The sequence below is a fragment of the Perca fluviatilis genome, chromosome 10 (assembly GCF_010015445.1).
Source record: "Perca fluviatilis chromosome 10, GENO_Pfluv_1.0, whole genome shotgun sequence".
Classification (NCBI taxonomy): Eukaryota; Metazoa; Chordata; class Actinopteri; order Perciformes; family Percidae; genus Perca; species Perca fluviatilis.
In genome coordinates, this window is record NC_053121.1 from 28,558,613 (window position 1) to 28,575,701 (window position 17,089).

The 17,089-nt window shown below is 39.8% G+C and overlaps 1 protein-coding gene across 4 annotated transcripts; it reads right to left on the reverse strand.

Annotated features, from left to right (window-relative positions):
- Positions 1-9,294: 9,294 nt before the first annotated feature.
- On the reverse strand, positions 9,295-17,008 carry LOC120566384 (probable E3 SUMO-protein ligase RNF212). 4 transcript variants are annotated; one of them, XM_039812779.1, is made up of 13 exons: positions 16,696-17,008; positions 16,144-16,260; positions 15,403-15,411; positions 15,140-15,214; positions 14,898-14,956; positions 14,565-14,623; positions 14,390-14,449; positions 13,277-13,341; positions 12,448-12,508; positions 11,393-11,435; positions 11,155-11,209; positions 10,129-10,198; positions 9,295-9,665 (listed from the first exon to the last, which is right to left on the reverse strand). In XM_039812779.1, exons 2-13 carry the CDS (start codon positions 16,250-16,252, stop codon positions 9,536-9,538), a joined length of 795 nt encoding a protein of 264 aa, XP_039668713.1. In that variant the 5' UTR covers positions 16,253-16,260; positions 16,696-17,008; the 3' UTR covers positions 9,295-9,535. The 4 variants fall into 4 exon arrangements, with proteins under 4 accessions (XP_039668713.1, XP_039668711.1, XP_039668712.1 ...); XM_039812777.1 differs by having other exon boundaries at positions 15,140-15,209; positions 15,350-15,411; XM_039812778.1 differs by having other exon boundaries at positions 14,942-14,956; positions 15,350-15,411.
- Between the last annotated feature and the right edge of the window lie 81 nt (positions 17,009-17,089).

The window sequence follows — 17,089 nt, forward strand, 5'->3', positions numbered from 1 at the left end:
ATGGGGCACTGCAAAGGGTGGAGGTGGCAACAGAGCAGGACATGTGAACAGAATAAGATGATAATAGACAAAAATATATTCTGCATATTCTTCTCTAACATGTTTTGTTTTATTCTAACTTTGCTTGGTGTTTTTGCACTGCTTTCAGAGACTGCCTGACTGTGAAAAAATCCTTATACTGCTCTTTTGAGTATTTGTGGGTGTCACAGCGCAGGCATTTATCCTTACTTTTGACTTGGCTCTTTAAACCTCCAACAGACATGTTAAAGCAGTTTTCATTTATTTTTCGGCCACTTAAAGGCAATAGAACAAGCCGACAACGTTCTCACGGTAAAACGTTGATATGGCTAATGAGTTAGCAAAAAGTTAACAATTTACACCTCCAGCAGACACGGAGCAACATTAGCATTCATTTGGAGTTTCGGTTCAAATATTCACTATTTGACTTGGTTTCCACCAACTCCTGAGGGAAATATCAGACTCTATAGCTGCTAAATGTTCCACTTACTCACCACGTAGTCGCAAACTTTATCTGTCTGCCATTTGGTGCTGAGCAGCTAGTGTACAGTGGGTTTATCTTTGGAAACCCCTGCCTTCTGCTGCTCGAAACAGGGATGATGAGAGCAAGTGAACCGAAACACTAAAGTAGCAGGAAGTAAAAGCAATACAATGAGGGAAAGTGACTAGTGAAAGTCACTACGAGCAGCCCCTTTCACTCTACATGTAGTCACGTGATCCGTTGTTTATATAAAAAAAATATCTGGCTGAGGGGCCCCTGACCCCTTGGGTGCCTCTGTCCAATAGGTCTGTAGAGTAATCCTGAGCTGCCAATCCAACTCCTCCTCTGTTTATTCCAAGGAAGCATGTGTTGACATGGCTAGGAACATGAAGCACATCACTTCCTGTCTGGAAGTGGGTCTTACCAGGGAATGACCTACCAGACACCACGTGTTGACAACAATATAGGTTCAATTAACTGGCTTCAAGTCCAATTCCGTTTTTGCAATTCATCACTGAATGATGGATAGCGAACAAGCATTTATTAATATGACAATGCCATTGTTACTTTGCTAGATTCCATAGTCATTTGAACGCCACTTTTTAGAGCTACAAATACAGATAAAGTAACAAAGAAATAACAGATTGGGTTTTTTCCCAGAATCTACCCATGTTCTGTAATTGCTTTGCTTGCCCCCGACCCCCCTCCCCACGTATTGATTGTTTTGACCATCATAGGATCATTAATTATGCAAATACTGTTACATAACTTTTTGGATTGTAGTGTTGCAGATTGAACAATGGGTTGAGGGACTGGGGAAAGGAAAATAAGTCTGAGAAAAGAAACACTGAAGAAATACAGAGAAGCAAAATCCCTCACAGGAATCTGCGGTTTTGAAATTGTTGCAAAGTCAACAGTTATTATATTACTACATGACCCAACCCAGGGATTTACAAATCCTGGATCTGGTGGATTTCTCTACATCTGGTAAACTTCACTGGTGATAAATAGCAGAGGTGGTGTATGTAAGATTTAAAGCTAAGACATATTACATGCTACATTTTTGATTTGCGAGAGGAAAAAACTGGCCTGATAAAATATACTGTACAAGGCAAATATGTGACTTTCCCGGGTGGTTTTCATCCTTGACATTTAACTCTCTTTTTTTTTCTTTTTATCTCAGAGATTATAGCCTGCTTTTACTGTTTTTTTCCTCCTGTGAATTTGATTGACTTGAAGAGTTGCAGGGGAGGAAGATGGGGAGGACAGACTGAGGAGGAAAAGATGAAGAGAAGCAGGGAGGAGGAGCATGACACAGAGTTGAGCTGCTGACAGATGTGTTGAGCTCACTGCTGCTCCGCACTGACGAGATGAGAAAATAGAGAGGAGATCAGCGAAGACTGTGGAAGTGTCGAATGAGACGGGAAAGAAATGTGCAGAACAGGAAGGGAGGAGAAAACATCACAGAGGCCCCATACCTGATTCATTTGTCATCCTTGAATCAAATTCATTGTTTCTTCATGTTAAAGTTAAAGAGTTCTATAATTCTTCTTTCTTTTTGCTTTCTGGGCATTATTAACAATCTCTTGAAAAAATAATCAGTGAAATAACTTTCATTATCATGGTAGTGCAACACATCGAAGTATTCACTGTGTATTTCTATTTAACCTTTGTTTTACCAGGTGAAAGTCTCATTGAGTTATTAAGCTTTTCCAGGAGAGGTCAGGCCAAGAAGTCAACATTAATTTAAAATGTCAACAATAAACACATGCAGTATCAGGCCATGGGTCCTGTTACAAAGAGCAGAGATTATCCTGTCAAAGCATGCATGCATGCAGGTATTTGAAGTCTCAAGTGACCATCCAAATAAATTAGAAACAATCACAAAAAACATTGTTGAGCCTTTCACAATGTAACCTGAGTGTAATCGTAACTGTAAACTGTATAAAGAAAACCTAAACAACTTTTCAGGACTGGGCATTTCTCAATATAAAACTGTTTTTGTACGAAGTGTCTTAATTGCATATTTTGAATTTCTTTTTGCTGTGATTTTCTTTTTTGTTCATTGAGATGTTTTTAGTATGGACGCTTGGATCTGTTTAACGAAATCTGTTGAAACTCAGCTGCATTGAACCTTGCTACATTGGCTCGTTATATCCTGACCCCCTACAAATGCTTATTTATAACGCAAAGGTACAGTAATAGAGGTTTGATAGAAATTTGAGAAAAATATGAATTTCTTAAACAAAAACCATATAGGGAAAAGAGCCAACTAGTTGACAACAATACTTTGATTACACTGTACATTAATGTTCTCAGTATAAGACATAGTAAGTATTAGAGATACAAAAAACAATTAATAAAAAATCATAGGCTGGATTCTAGTAGTGAATCCATCACATTTATCCTCAAACTGTTAAGTCTTAAAGGTGAATCTTAATTAAGATGTATGGCTCACATAACTGTAAATCCTGTTATGTGAAAATGATCACAGTATTTTTACAGTATTTAAATCCATCCTTAGGGCTGTTTTGGTTGAAATACAGACAGTGGGTTGTTGTTGGTTCTGTAGACAATGATCAACTGTCAATGAAGATCTCATGTAGTAATTTGATCATTCCTCACACCGGAAAAACTTTTTATTGTTGTTGTTTTTCAGAGAGATGCCTCAACTTAAAGTGGGATCCTTAATGCTAAGTGATGGTTCGGAGTAATTTCACCCTAAGGTCCTTTGCACCATGACCTCAAGCCAAACAACCCCCCCAGAAGCTTTTTTCAGCTGGGTCTAACATTGGACGAGTTAGCGTGATCAGCTGAATAGCTTAGTGCAGGCGCTAACGGATCCACGTTTGTATCTCGTAAATGATAATTTACTAATAATGCCCGAAATGATACCAAACTTCTACACTAGTACATATAGGTTATTGCACTCATAAAACGATGGATTGGAAAGTTTGTAAGTACACCAGAAGTTTATGTAAATAACACTTGCCTGTTGGCTTCTCGTCTCTGCTGCTGCTAATGCTATTGTTACCGGCAGTAAGAGCGCTTAGGGACGTCTACAAATTACAACACCGAAAAGAGATACAACAAAAATATTTATTAATTTAATGATTAAATAAGGTAATGTCTCAGAACTTACCTCAATTATAACTTGCTAGTTATACTACAGCACCTACTTTAAAAAAATAAGTTAAATTAATAAATATTTTTGTTGTTATCTCTTTTCGGTGTTGTAATTTGTAGATGTCCCTAAGCACTCTTACTGCTCTGTAGGTAGCAGCAGCAACAGCAACAGCAGAGAGCAGAAGCCAACAGGCAAGTGTTCATAAACTTCTGGTGTACTTACAAACTTTCCAATCCATCATTTATGAATGCATAACCTATTTGTACTAGTGTGTAGGATTTTGGTATCATTTCGGGCATTATTCAGCCCAGTCTCATGGCAGTTCGTGTAAATGTACACGTTATTCTTAATCTATTGAACGTGTTCACGGAAACGTTTTTCTCGTTTTTTACGTTGTGGACAACACGAAATTGTGAACACAGGGCTTTCACACCGGAGACCGGGATCGCGTCCCGCGTGTGGCAGTACCTTTGTCCCGCGCGTTGCAGTTCCTTTTTCGGCGTGTCCCGCGTGTGACGGTTCCTTTCCCAGTTCTTTTTTTTTCCTAACCCCAACTGTCTCGTTATTGTGGCGTTTCATTTCCCGTGTCCTGCGCAGTGGCGCGCGCGTGCCGTTGTTTTGGTGGCGCGTGGCGCATCGTTTCCCCGATCGCGAGTGGCGGCCCGTGCGTTGCTTTGGCCGGGCGTGGGCGCCCATGAGGCCGCTTCTTCGCGGCGCCTTTCCGGCGCCTCCGCCCGCCGGCGTGGTGGGCTCATGAGGCCGCCTCCAGGCGTCCTTTCCCCGGGCGCCTCCCGGCCGGCGTGTGGTACCTCATGAGGCCGCTCCCGGGCGTCCTTTCCCCGGGCGCCTCGGTCGAGAAAAACGTGTATATTTACACGAAAAAAACGAGAAAAACGTTTCCGTGAACACGTTCAATAGATTAAGAATAACGTGTACATTTACACGAACTGCCGTGAGACTGGGTTGCATTATTACTGGGGTCATTTATGAGATACAAACCTGGATCCATTAGCCCCTGCACTAAGCTATTCAGCTGATAACGCTACTCTACGCTAACTCTCCCAATGTTAGACCCAGGTGAAAAAAGCTTCTGGGCGGTTGTTTGGCTCGAGGTCATGGTGCAAAGGACCCTAGGGTGAAATTACTCTGAACCATCACTTTAAAATGGATCCTGCAAATATTTTGCTAAACAGGAAGAATTAACACAAAAAGAGAAGTATTTGGTAGTGTTGTACATTTTCACCGAAGCGTTTTGTGAATGACACCTTTAACCTCTTCGAGCTTGTGTGCCTGCCTGGCTGAGCATGAGGGGGTGAATTCACTGAAGGCTTCATGAGCTGTTTAGATGAAGGATGGATCCTTTGTTGGGTAAGAGTCACTGTTTTCTTTTTCTTTTGATTTGAACCGTTTAGTCAACATTACTGGTTTCATATAGCAATTGTTTAGTGGCTGTTTGAGGCAGATTTCTTTAGCGATTGAATATTGCAGAGAGACACAACTATTTCAATGGTTTGACTTCAGTTATCAGAACTAATGTGATGTGTATGTAGTTGCCTACATACATTCTCTGGTGTTGGAGTGAGTAAGTCAGTGAGCATGCTTTTACCAGAATATATTTCTGAGTGAGTAAGCCATCACAATTATGGGTGAAGGTTTTGCTCTTCTCTGCTGCAGCCCCACTTCCACTGGCCAATAAGATGGCTGCATTTGGACTCAATCTTGTTCATTGCCAGAGCAAATGTTTAGTCCTTTAGACCTTTTGCTCACTCTCAGAGGGTCCTGGTTGGCTGGTTAAAAGGGTGTGAACCCATGGAGAAGATTCCTGGGCGCTTGAGTCAACAGCAGCTGGTTTGTGATGAAGAGAAGCTGTCCAAAGAGCTTTTACCAGCGAATGCCTTTTCACTGTGAAAGGACGGCTCAGGTGAATGGAGTCAGTGACCATGAAGGGCTCACACACAGACACGCACCTGGAGATAGAACATACACACATCTACTCATCGAAACCCCGAAAGATACACACACACTTACCTGAGGGATTGACACAGTTTAGTAAAGTGAATATGCAACATGTGCACACAGCTACATGGACGTTTGCACACACACACACACACACACACACACACACACACACACACACACACACACACACACACACACAGATGGGAATAACACAGACACCTGGCTGGCATTGAAGCGCTGTTCTGTTTGCATACCTCTCCCTCTCTCCACTCATCCTCCACACAGCCACAAAGCCACCATTAAAACTAGGAAAACAAAAACACAAAAAAGAGGCTAAAAGGGGGCAACAGGCGGCTTCCATCCTTCTTCTACCGATCCCTCCCTTCCACTCTTCCAGCCTTCCTCCCTTTCTCCGTCTCTCTGTACCAAATGTTTACATTCACCCCGTGAAAAGAGAGGGATGTGGACAGACAGGGTGAGAAAAGAAAGAAATCTGGCAGAGGGGAAGGGAGCCAAGGCCTTTAAAGTCTGCCACAGAGCCGTGACAAAAGCCTCCTAATCTCGGTGTTGTCTTTCGGCCCCTTTTTCTCCCCGCACATCCTGCCAAGTGTGTGTCTCTGTGTGTGTGCAAGACAAAGTCAGAAGAAAGTCAGAGTTAGTGTGTGTTATGCAAGCAGCGTTGTGTGTGTGTGTGTGTGTGTATTTGTTTGAGTAAGTAGTAAAAAGACAGGTTGGTGTGTGAAAAGAGATTGTTTGTGATAAGGAAGTTGTGTGTGTGTGTGTGTGTGTGTGTGTGTGTGTGTGTGTGTGTGTGTGTGTGTGTGTGTGTGTGTGTGTGTGTGTGTGTGTGTGTGTGTGTGTGCGTGCGCGCGCGCGTGCATGCATGCGTGCGTGCGTGCGTGTGACACAGGAAAGGAATCTTTCCACAGCCATGCTGACGTCACTCAAGCATACATGGGACAGTTGGAGGAGGCTGGGCCCCTTCAAAGGCAACAGCTTGCCTGCCTTCACATGTGGGATGCCTGTGTTGTGTGTGTGTGTGTGTGTGTGTGTGTGTGTGTGTGTGTATTGATGAGAATAGTGGTCCAGGTCACCCATCCTCACCTGTTTCTCTTTGACTCCTAAACTGCCCCTATTCAGCTCTCTTCCGCTAAAATGCAACAAAAATGCCTGCCTTGTGTGTCCAACAATTCCTCCATGTCATCCTTTTCAAAAGCAGCAGATGTGAAATAGACGTGTGTGTGTGTGTGTGTGTGTGTGTGTGTGTGTGTGTGTGTGTGTGTGTGTGTGTCCTCCTGAGTGTCCCTTCCTCATCCTGTAGATAACTATCAGAGGCAGCTGTGGTCCAAAGGCCTTCACACACAGCAGAGGAATGCATACTGGAACTACAGTGTAATGATATATATATTCAATATATATTCAAGCCTCTGATAGACTATAGTGCCACCTACAGGCCGATCAATTCTATGTCAAGTCATTGCAGCCTACATTAACTCCAATAACTCCAATTTACTTCCATATTTTCTATGAATGAGCCTTCTTTTATATTTATGAAACTATAAAAAAAGCTACTAGGACTGCACTCCAATTTGATAGTTTATTGCCACACAACGGCCGTTTCGGGCAGCGCCCTTCCTCAGCATGTGCACAGGCAATTACATTGTAATTGTCACCTCAGGCTTGGTGATACTCTTGAAACTAATATAAATAACAAAACATTTTGTGATATAAATATACAGTATATTACCTATAAAATGACCAAACCCTGTTCTACTGGTATGCATTAAATCAAAAACAATTCTTATTTTGTATAAAAAATAAATCCTATATTCATTCATGCAAACGACAGCTTTTTGTAAAATGATGACACAACAGGTTGGAGGCTGGAGGTTGACAGTCGATTATATTGATATATACAGTAATCCAGCACAACATGCTACTACATTTTTTGCTTTTTGTCGTTAGGTGAGATATGTAGGATTTTTGGAAGGGATTTTCTCTCTCTCTCTCTCTCTCTCTCTCTCTCTCTCTCTCTCTATATATATATATATATATATATATATATATATATATATATATATATATATACATACATACATACATGCATATATATGTATGTATATATACATATCCAGATCTATATCTATGTATTACATTGGCAAAAGAAAGAAAAGAGAAATAATTAGAAGCCTCCTTAACAGTACATTATGTCCAATGTAACATGCAACCTAAATGTTAAACAGAAAAGGTGATTATTATACACTCTAGACCTACACAGGGGACACTTTCTGTGCCGCTCAGGAAGACAAATAGCTCCGGTGTGAAATAATTTAGTTCATGTCGTGTCTTGCCTAGAGGGGATTACACTTACAGCACCAAAAGGTACAAGAGTGAAATACTGAGTGACAAAGTGTGAAATCTGGATCAGATTAAGAGAGAAGCTTCTCTTTCACACACACACACACACACACACACACACACACACACACACACACACACACACACAGACACACACACACACACACACACACACACACACAAAGATGGCGATGAAGAGGCCAAAGAGAGAGAGTAGAAGGAGGGGTGGACAAGCTGTGGGAACATGCTGCTGAATAATTACCACTGACATCAGAATAGTTTTCTTTAGCGCTCTGAAGTGGCAGGGCTCATTTGTACAGCCTGGAGCCATGCAGAGGTGTGTGTGAGAGTGTGTGTGCAGAGAGGGAAGGCAGATAAACAGGGAGAAGGAGATTTTGAAAGATACAGAACAAGAGATGACCCAGTGTGTGTGGGCATAAGGGAGAGATTATTCTGATTTAGTCTTCTCCCTGTCAGAGTGTGACACCATGACAGCTTAGTCTGCCCTGGAGAGCAATTTCTCTCTAAGTGGACCTTAAAAAACAGGAAACGACTTCAAATCCCACTAGAGCGCGGAGGACGATCAGGCCTACTGACTCTGTACAATACCCTTTAACTTTAGGAGCGCGCGCGCGCGCATTACATACACACACACACACACACACACACACACACACACACACACACATACACACACACACACACACACCTGAGCCCTCTTCAATAGACACCATTCAACACCCTGACAACCCGGAACAATGGAGGCAAAAACGCAGGTCAACAAAGAGAGAATGGACCTGTCTGAACACATCTGGCCATCCTCGCCACCCGCCTCACCGCATCAGCTTTTCCTTGTGATGACTTTAGCTGATATCACGTTTCTATATGGCTACACTTTGGTTTGCCTTTACTTGCAGCTGTTTTGTAACAAGATTTGAGGGTAAAATCACGAGTCATGTTACTGAAGTTACGAGCAGCAGGCCAGGAGCACGGAGACTATTGTTGAGGGTAGTTAACTACATCGCTGCCTAAAGGGCTTTCTTGATGCCAGTGCAGCAGTCTTGTCTTGTAGAATCCAGTAAATGCACGTATTTCTTCGTGAACATAATCCCAGTTTATCTTTGTAAATTGAACAGGTGCTGGTGCAGCAGAGTGAGCATGACGTCAGATCGTGCCTTCGGCAAGAGGCTTGTAAGCTCTGTACGTTGAGGCCTGTAGGTCTCTCTGCTGGATTAGTGTAGTTCACTTTCAAAACAACACGGCTAAACAACTCTAACTCTAGTAGATAACCTCACCTGCGACCAAATATACTGTGCACTATATTTCATTTAAAAGCAACCAGACTCGTGTCATCATTTCATCCCTTTAATTCATTGTGAGCCAATTCAACAACACAGAAAGAGTTTAGTCATCAATGTACAGTACAATACAAGCCAAATAAATTTCATCTGTGAATCCAGGGTCGTTAAAACACATTACACCATCTCTGGTGACTCATTTTAGGATGTGAAAGACATAAATACCTCTATATACACGTCAGTGACCAGGTGTATTTCCTCTAAAGGCTTCATGTCAGTTTATGTGTGTGTTTCTTAAGGAGGAGGGCAAACCAGGGAGGACATGGAGTGTCTGAAGGAGGAGAGAGGTTTGAAGATGGGAGACTTCCATCCAGAACTCTGGTCGTATGAAATATCTGGGGTCACTGGAGATCCTTGAAAACGACTGGGAGAGGAGAGAAGAGTTCATTTACACTTCAGTTGTATTGACTTTCTTTTGTTATTGTCATGAAATACCATTAAATTACCAAAAGCAACACTGCGTTAGTCTGTCTCTAAATACTTTCCAATGTTCCCAGCTTTTCTTATCTTTAAAATGATCGTTTCTTAAAAAGGTTAAGTCATTTCCTAAAACTAGCAAATGTCACTCAAATAGGAGTAAATAGTGTATCTGTTGGGGACAATTTTCAGCCGAAGATTTGGTGTGCTTGTGAGTAGCGTGATGTAGGTATGTGCGATTAGGGCTGTGTGATTTGCAGCTTCTTGTTAGACTCACCGTCAGTCAGACCAGTTGCTCATAGTGTCAACGTGAAGTTGAAATAGCTTAGCTTGTATAAGTTAGGATATGTAAAATAAGGAATCCGCATTATTTGGATTTTATCATGCCTTTAATGAATGAAATGAGTCACCTGACTGTGGCAGAGCGTGCAGAATGGTTCGCCAACATGTTCTGATTGGACGACCTGTGAGGGATGGTGCCTAAACATAACGCCAGAGAGAGCCAACGTTAATTCATAAAACAGATATTATGGCTCATAATGATTTTTAAAATGCCTGAGATATTTCTGGGTCATTATAGGCTTATGTGTCTCTTCTTCCATAACATGCTGCAAGTTTAGTTTGGAAAATCCTCCAGGAAGACAAAGGTAAATGGGGGAAATCATCTTCCAATTGTCACACACAAACGTAGATGTTGCTACCCAACAAGACAAAACATCAACAGCATGTACACAACCTTCTGCTCCAGAAAGCTTTACAATAAATGGCACATGCCATTTGTAGTAATAACGACACATTTAATTGTCTGTGCCCAACGTATCTGCTGCTCTTTAAATATTATGATTTACTTCAATGCAATATTTACTAAACCAAACACTCACACAGATTTAGTAAGGACCTACACAATCCTAATAACATTTGAAGGCTGTCACCTATTTTATCTTCCACAATGGAGGTCAAATCCTTTAAGGGATTAAAGTACATAATCAAAGAGAAGGAGCTCAATAGACGTAATCCTAAACATAACAACAGCCAACATCTGTATCAGTTTAATCACTGTGGGTGGTCAACCGTGGAGTCCATAATCACCAAACAAGTTTACAAGATGGTTTTGTCAGATGATTATAGTGCAATTATGTCTGTGTCAGTGTGACATCTTGTTTATAAATATGCAACTTTAGATGCATACCTTTGGCCGAGAGACTTTATTGTGTTACATGCTAGGTAACGTGTCATTTCTTAAAGTGCCTTTAGTGCCTTGCTTGTATAGATATTAGGCGTCAAACCACTGAACGTGATTTTACTGGTATAATGTCCTAACAGAGCAGCCACCAAAGTAGATCCAAGGTTATGAGCTAAATGTGACATGGACAACAGCTCTTCCTATAGTGAGTGCCAAAAGCTACATTTTATGATAGGCACAGCAAAGCACATACCCATCCGTCCATCTTGTGGAGGACTGATCAATGACAGTCTGGGGACAGTGTTAGGCTGAAAGACAGAGACAGATCATTAGATTTAATTTGCTCGTTTTTAAACACTTTTATTTATGTACTAAAAGTCTTGAAGTAAATGTCAAGATGCTGTATAACCTTGACAGAGCTCATACATTACGTTACACAAACTGTACAGCAGAAAATGGAAGCCTACTGCAAGGAAAATAATGACACTTACTTTCCTGAACAGACTTCTTTCATCCAGCTCCATGTTTTCAGTGCTGCAAGACATGAGAGCATGCTTCATTAAGTCCTGTTGGGTTCAGTTGGCTGAGCACTGCAGTGGTGCCTGAACTTTCTTTTTAATAACAAGCCAAATGTATATGTAACAGTAACATTCATAGTTTTACAGACATTGCAGTACATTATTGTAATGTAAAATAGAATGCAAGTTGATCATTTTAACATTATTACACTAGAGTGAGATAATTTCATGCTTTTATATGATTGATTTTTACCTTGCAAATTCATAAAAAAAGCACATCATTTTAGAAGTATTTGATTTTTTAAACAGATTTTTTTTAAAGAATTTTATGCATTCATTGGTTTTAATTTGCTGGTTGTTTATTCAACATTATATATCATATTTGTTTTCTTATTTATTGAAATCGTCATGCATTTCTCCAAAACTTGAGAACAACTGCAAAATATCAAGGCTCCTAATGAAATTCTTTGATTTTGTGGGTCCGATTTTTTATTTTATTTAGTGACTTAAATCTAAATATTTTGAAAAGCACTCGTACATATTATTTCTATAACAACTCCTTTCAAAGTCAAAACTGAATTGACCCTGCAGGCATGGCGGTAGTACTGCAAATGGGGTTAATATCCGCTGTCAGTCATCTATTTGCTCAGTAGAAGAATCTAAAGTCTCAGTGGATGAAACAACATGAGTACTATTAAACTCAAGCAGACAATCAATCCTGTGTCAATGGTGTCTGGGAAACCCAATAGGGAATCTTGACTAAACCCAAGCCAAGCTTAGCTTATTCAGGTGTGTGTGTGTGGTGTGTAGATAACCACAGGGCAGGGCAAAGCTATACAGCAGCTAAAGCTAACATAAGAAATTGGAGCTGAACTCAGGATATAGCTTGTTTGTACTGTGAAATACCTCCTACATTCTCTCTCTTTCGCTCTTATAGTGAGAGGTAATTAAGGGCAGAGTAAAAAGAAACACAGACTGAGATGTTCAGAAATACAGTGAACAGTTAGGGAAGGAAGGACAATACTCACATATTAGTCGCTGAAGAGTGTCTAGAGAGGGACATGGGGGAGGTATACTGGATCTGTAGGACTGACACCAAGAAACACAACATTAACAGCCACCATACCTATTAATGATAATGAGTCATTAGTGGTCATGCAGAGAATTTAGGAAAAAACCTGGTTTAGTGATATGACCATCAAGACGGGACATGATGGTCCGTCAGTGGCCTAATTTGTTTTGATTTTCAGCCACTAGCCAATCCTGCTTGGCTGTGCATCTTCTTTCTACATGTAGTATAGAGCTTTGTAAATCAGGCGTAATGCAAGAAGTAATAGTCTTGATTGGTCCGCCTTAAAAACAATAATAATGTTGAATCCTGATTTATACAATTTTGGGGATGTAATCTTTTTATTTATTTTTTATTACTAGTATTTTTTGTGAGTCTGGTCTCAAAATGTTTTTTAACTATTATCTCAAACGTGTCTGTTTCTAGTCCCCCAGTGTTTTTTTTCCCTCTTTGGTTGAAGTCCTAATCCCAATTTTAGTAAACAATGCAAAATTTGGGCAAATTCACAACCAAAAAGAATGTATAAAGTGATTGAAGTTATATCACATTTGACTCTTACAATGAACAACAGTGAAACAACAATGAAGACTACTTAATGGGAACTGCTATTCAGAACATGGTCCTGACTCCAACTCAAGCCCATTTGATCTGGTCAGACTTGGGACTTGTCGACTTGGACTTGTCTTGGACTTCACTTGTCTTGGTCTCAGACTTAAGTGGTCTTGCCTACAGCCCTGATTTGAGTAGAGCACATGATGACCTAAAATTATGATGATGTTGTTGTTTACCTGATTTATGTCCATGTGGAGTATGGGAACTGTGGCTCATCTGAGGCCCTGATGAAACTTTGGCACTGAGTGAGAACAGTAATAAACAACGTTAACAAATCAATCAATTGTCGATTTGAGTCCTAGAATAAGAGAATGGGTGAGAACTCTTCTCCCCATTAAGCCAGACAAACAATTTTTAATAAGAAGTTAGGTAAGTTTTTCTTACACTATTTCTACCTTTAGTTTGTTTATTACAGAACATTTAAAAAGGACTTGCAGTACTCATGAACGATAAGTGAATGATGTAGAGCTCTATGTGGATAATCTAAATATTATCCAACACTGTAGGCTGTAATATTTGCTGAAATTAGATACATATTAATGTTTGATCCAGAACTTGCACTTAAGTACCATAAAAAATAGATCTCTTCTGTATGTCTATAAAAGAAAAAGAATAAACCTGTCCCTTTAAACTAATTCAGTGTTGATCGTGGTTGTAACTTTCCAGGAGTAGATGTGGCAGGAGTGACACCTAGTGAGAGGTGAGGAATAACAGCCAGCTGGTGGTAAATAACTTTATATGCTAAGATGCTGCCAAACTCAAAGAGGCCATTTAATTCCAAATCATTACAAGTTTTACTTTAGATTTAGTCTAATTTTAGTCTTTTATTTCATGAGCATTATGATCACTGATGCATGCAGTATGACATTTGATAATCCTGTGCAAATGAAAGATGCTGAAAAGATTGTCTACAGAATGGGAAATTAAAATTAAACATCAGCCAAATGCTTTTGAAAATGAAAGATATTTTTTTTAGAATAGACCAGTTTGTGGAACAGTTAAAGACTGGCTAATGACACAGCATTGTGGCTGTTAAAGTAGGAAAACTTGCCAGCTACAAATCGAAGTTATAAAGTGATTTCCCAAGAAACATTTTGAAACATTTCTTAAAATGCTATGAAATCAAGGAGAATGATAAAATTGTAACACATGAGCGATACTACAGATGTTTTTTTTGGGATGGGTTACTCATCTTTTAATATCCCATTATTAGAACTTCAGCATGTATCTAATATGATTATTCTTAATAAGTATATATATATATAATAAGTATCTACTCTGTGCTGTACCTCTGTTGCTGAAAAGAGTTTTCCAGCTTAGCGATGTAGGCACTCTGTTCATTCAGCTTCCTTTAAAAGGAAAACATTAAAATATAAAGAAAGGCACCAAACTTTTCATTAACTGCAGTTTAAAAAATATGTATGAAAATGCATTAACTTATTATAAACTTATGGTTTAACTTACTTTGCCATCTGCTGCATTTCTTGCTTCATCTTGACTAACACATCTTCTAGTTTCTCATTCTGTAATTGATCAAATGGTTGGTAATTAACTGGTACAGTAGTAGTGTTAATATCTATTTTAGAAGGCAAATAGAACAGGAAACAAATTAAATTGTACTTTCAACATGGTTGGGGGGTTCAAAAAATGTATGCCACCCAGGTTTCCCACACACACACACACACACACACACACACACACACACACACACACACACACACACACACACACACACACACACACACACACACACACACACACACACACACACACACACACACACACACAAACTCTCACACCCTTTGCTGGTAGTAGGTCAACAGTCTCTTTTGATGTCTTGCCTGGAACATTAGAACCTGACAAAAGAGTAGAAAAAAAATAAAGAAAGTATAAGTCTAATGTAAAGTCTATATAAAAACACGTATTGTATATATAACTCAAATCATCATGAACTGTCTGAGACAGACCCTATTCCTGAACTGATATGAACAGTTAACAAAACTGTTTTTAATATTTTGTGGGATAGAAAATGACCAAACTTTGCTGATTTCCGTGAAGTGTTTGGTTGCCACAACATTGATGTCGGAGAACAGGGCCTTCACCTCTGAGCTGCTCTGAAACAAAGACATTTCACATGTCTGTAATGAGAGTAGGACTGTGAAATGATATCAGTCTGTTGTGATGTTATCCCATGCAGACAGCCCCACAGCCACCCGTGGATGCCATTAAATGAGAAGAATGATGCTTACTTTGTCAGTGAGAGGTGATATTTGGCATTTGGTGTTGCATATTAAACACTGACCTGGTTTGCCTAAAAGAAAAGTTTCAATTATATATGGTAAAAAAATGCATAATCGTTCGAGGCTCATACTGAATAGAGGACGTGTAGACTCTAAATCCAATACAGGAACTGAACAAAATTAGGGTTTCAAATTGCTGGCGCCTGAGATACAAAATTAATTACAGTAAGTGTAACCCCCGAAAGCCAGAGCAAATTAAAATCAAACTCTTGAGAGTCTGACTGAGATTAGACCTTGTGAATATGATTAGAGGCTCCCAAAGTGGGACCAAGGGACTTCCAGGAGAGTACTCTCCTGTATGTATCCCATATCCAATGTTGAATGGTGTAATTTTACTCTGGAGTATATGAGGAGAAGCAGACACTAACAGAGCATGACTTGATGAGAGATTCCACTCCTTCTGCTGTTACATAAAAATGGACAATAACAACATTGTGATGAATAAATACTGTCAAAATTATCTTCTTAAGGGAAAGTTTGTTTACTGTTTGTTTACTTTGTGTCTTAGACGTGGAAAGGTTTAGTTTTAAGCTCCTGGCTTGAGTAAACCCTGATGTAAAACTGAGTCATCAGCGCTGCAATACCCCTTGAAGTCCAACAGATGTCCCTGTTTAATTACTTTCACCTGTCTGGTACAACTGAAGTAAAGATCAGGTAAAGATATGGCGCTGAACTGTTTAACACTAGCTAGCTATCCAAACATAACGTTACACAACAGTGATTAGTATCATAAACCTGTCTACCTTTCTGATAACAGATACTACAGATGATATGGCCACAGGTTGTGACAGCTAGTTTTCTTTCAGCACTGAGGGAGAGGAAGCAGGAGTTGCAACAGATCCAGTAAGCCATTTGAAGACCTGCAAGAAGATAAGGTTGGGTTTAGGTTAAGCTAACTGACTTTGCTAACTCGTTGTTGCTAGGGGTTAGCTAGCTAGTTTGTTGACTAACTAGCTAACTGTTAAGCGTTAACGAATTTGGTTAAGTGGTATTAGCTACACTTTCATTGAGTGCTTTAGACCCATTTCTGTTTACGTGTATAACACCGCTAAACCCTTCTTACAGTTAGTTAACGTTAATTGAATACGTAGATGTTTTGTGTTACCTAGGATATCCCGAGGCAAGTGAAGCTAAATGCTAACGTATAGCTAGCTAGCTTAAATAACGGATGTGTTGGAGCCTAACCTAGCTAGGTCTGATTGAACTTAGGGGCGCTGAACCCAGCGGCAAGCGCAGCGCAAAAATATGGTACAGCTGCTCTCTCAATTTATTTGAATTAATTTAAAACTACTTACTGTAACGTTACCAAACTACAGTCATTGTCTGTTGAAAAAATATCAGAAGTAACTGCCAGCCTAGCTAACGTCATAATACATTTCCCCCTTATATTTGACGTTACTAGCACCTAACGACGTCAGTGTTTTACTCTGTGATCGCTAATGTTAACGTTACCTATGAACTAACTTAGCTAGCTAGCTAATTACATGTATCCATAGGATACAAGACTATTGTTAGCCAGATGATGCATTAAAACGTATAATACAACTTTTTCAGTAAGTAAAGTAAAATATTTGAACATGAGGTAAGTCATGTCATGTCAGGGAAATATTGACTAAACAATGCTCCTTTTATATTACTTTTATTACTTTGCTTTAGTGTCCTGTGTTGTTGTGTGTTCACTCTTGATAA

What these genes read in the sequence shown, in the direction of transcription:
- LOC120566384 (XM_039812776.1), bottom strand. Translation starts at nt 16,252, where the DNA reads ATGGCTTACTGGATCTGTTGCAACTCCTGCTTCCTCTCCCTCAGTGCT. An exon ending in TCCACATGGACATAAATCAG is followed by an intron (nt 12,509 to 13,276) that starts GTAAACAACAAC and finishes TCTTGGTGTCAG; the next exon opens with TCCTACAGATCCAGTATACC. An exon ending in GCACGCTCTGCCACAGTCAG is followed by an intron (nt 9,666 to 10,128) that starts GTGACTCATTTC and finishes CTCCTCTCCCAG; the next exon opens with TCGTTTTCAAGGATCTCCAG.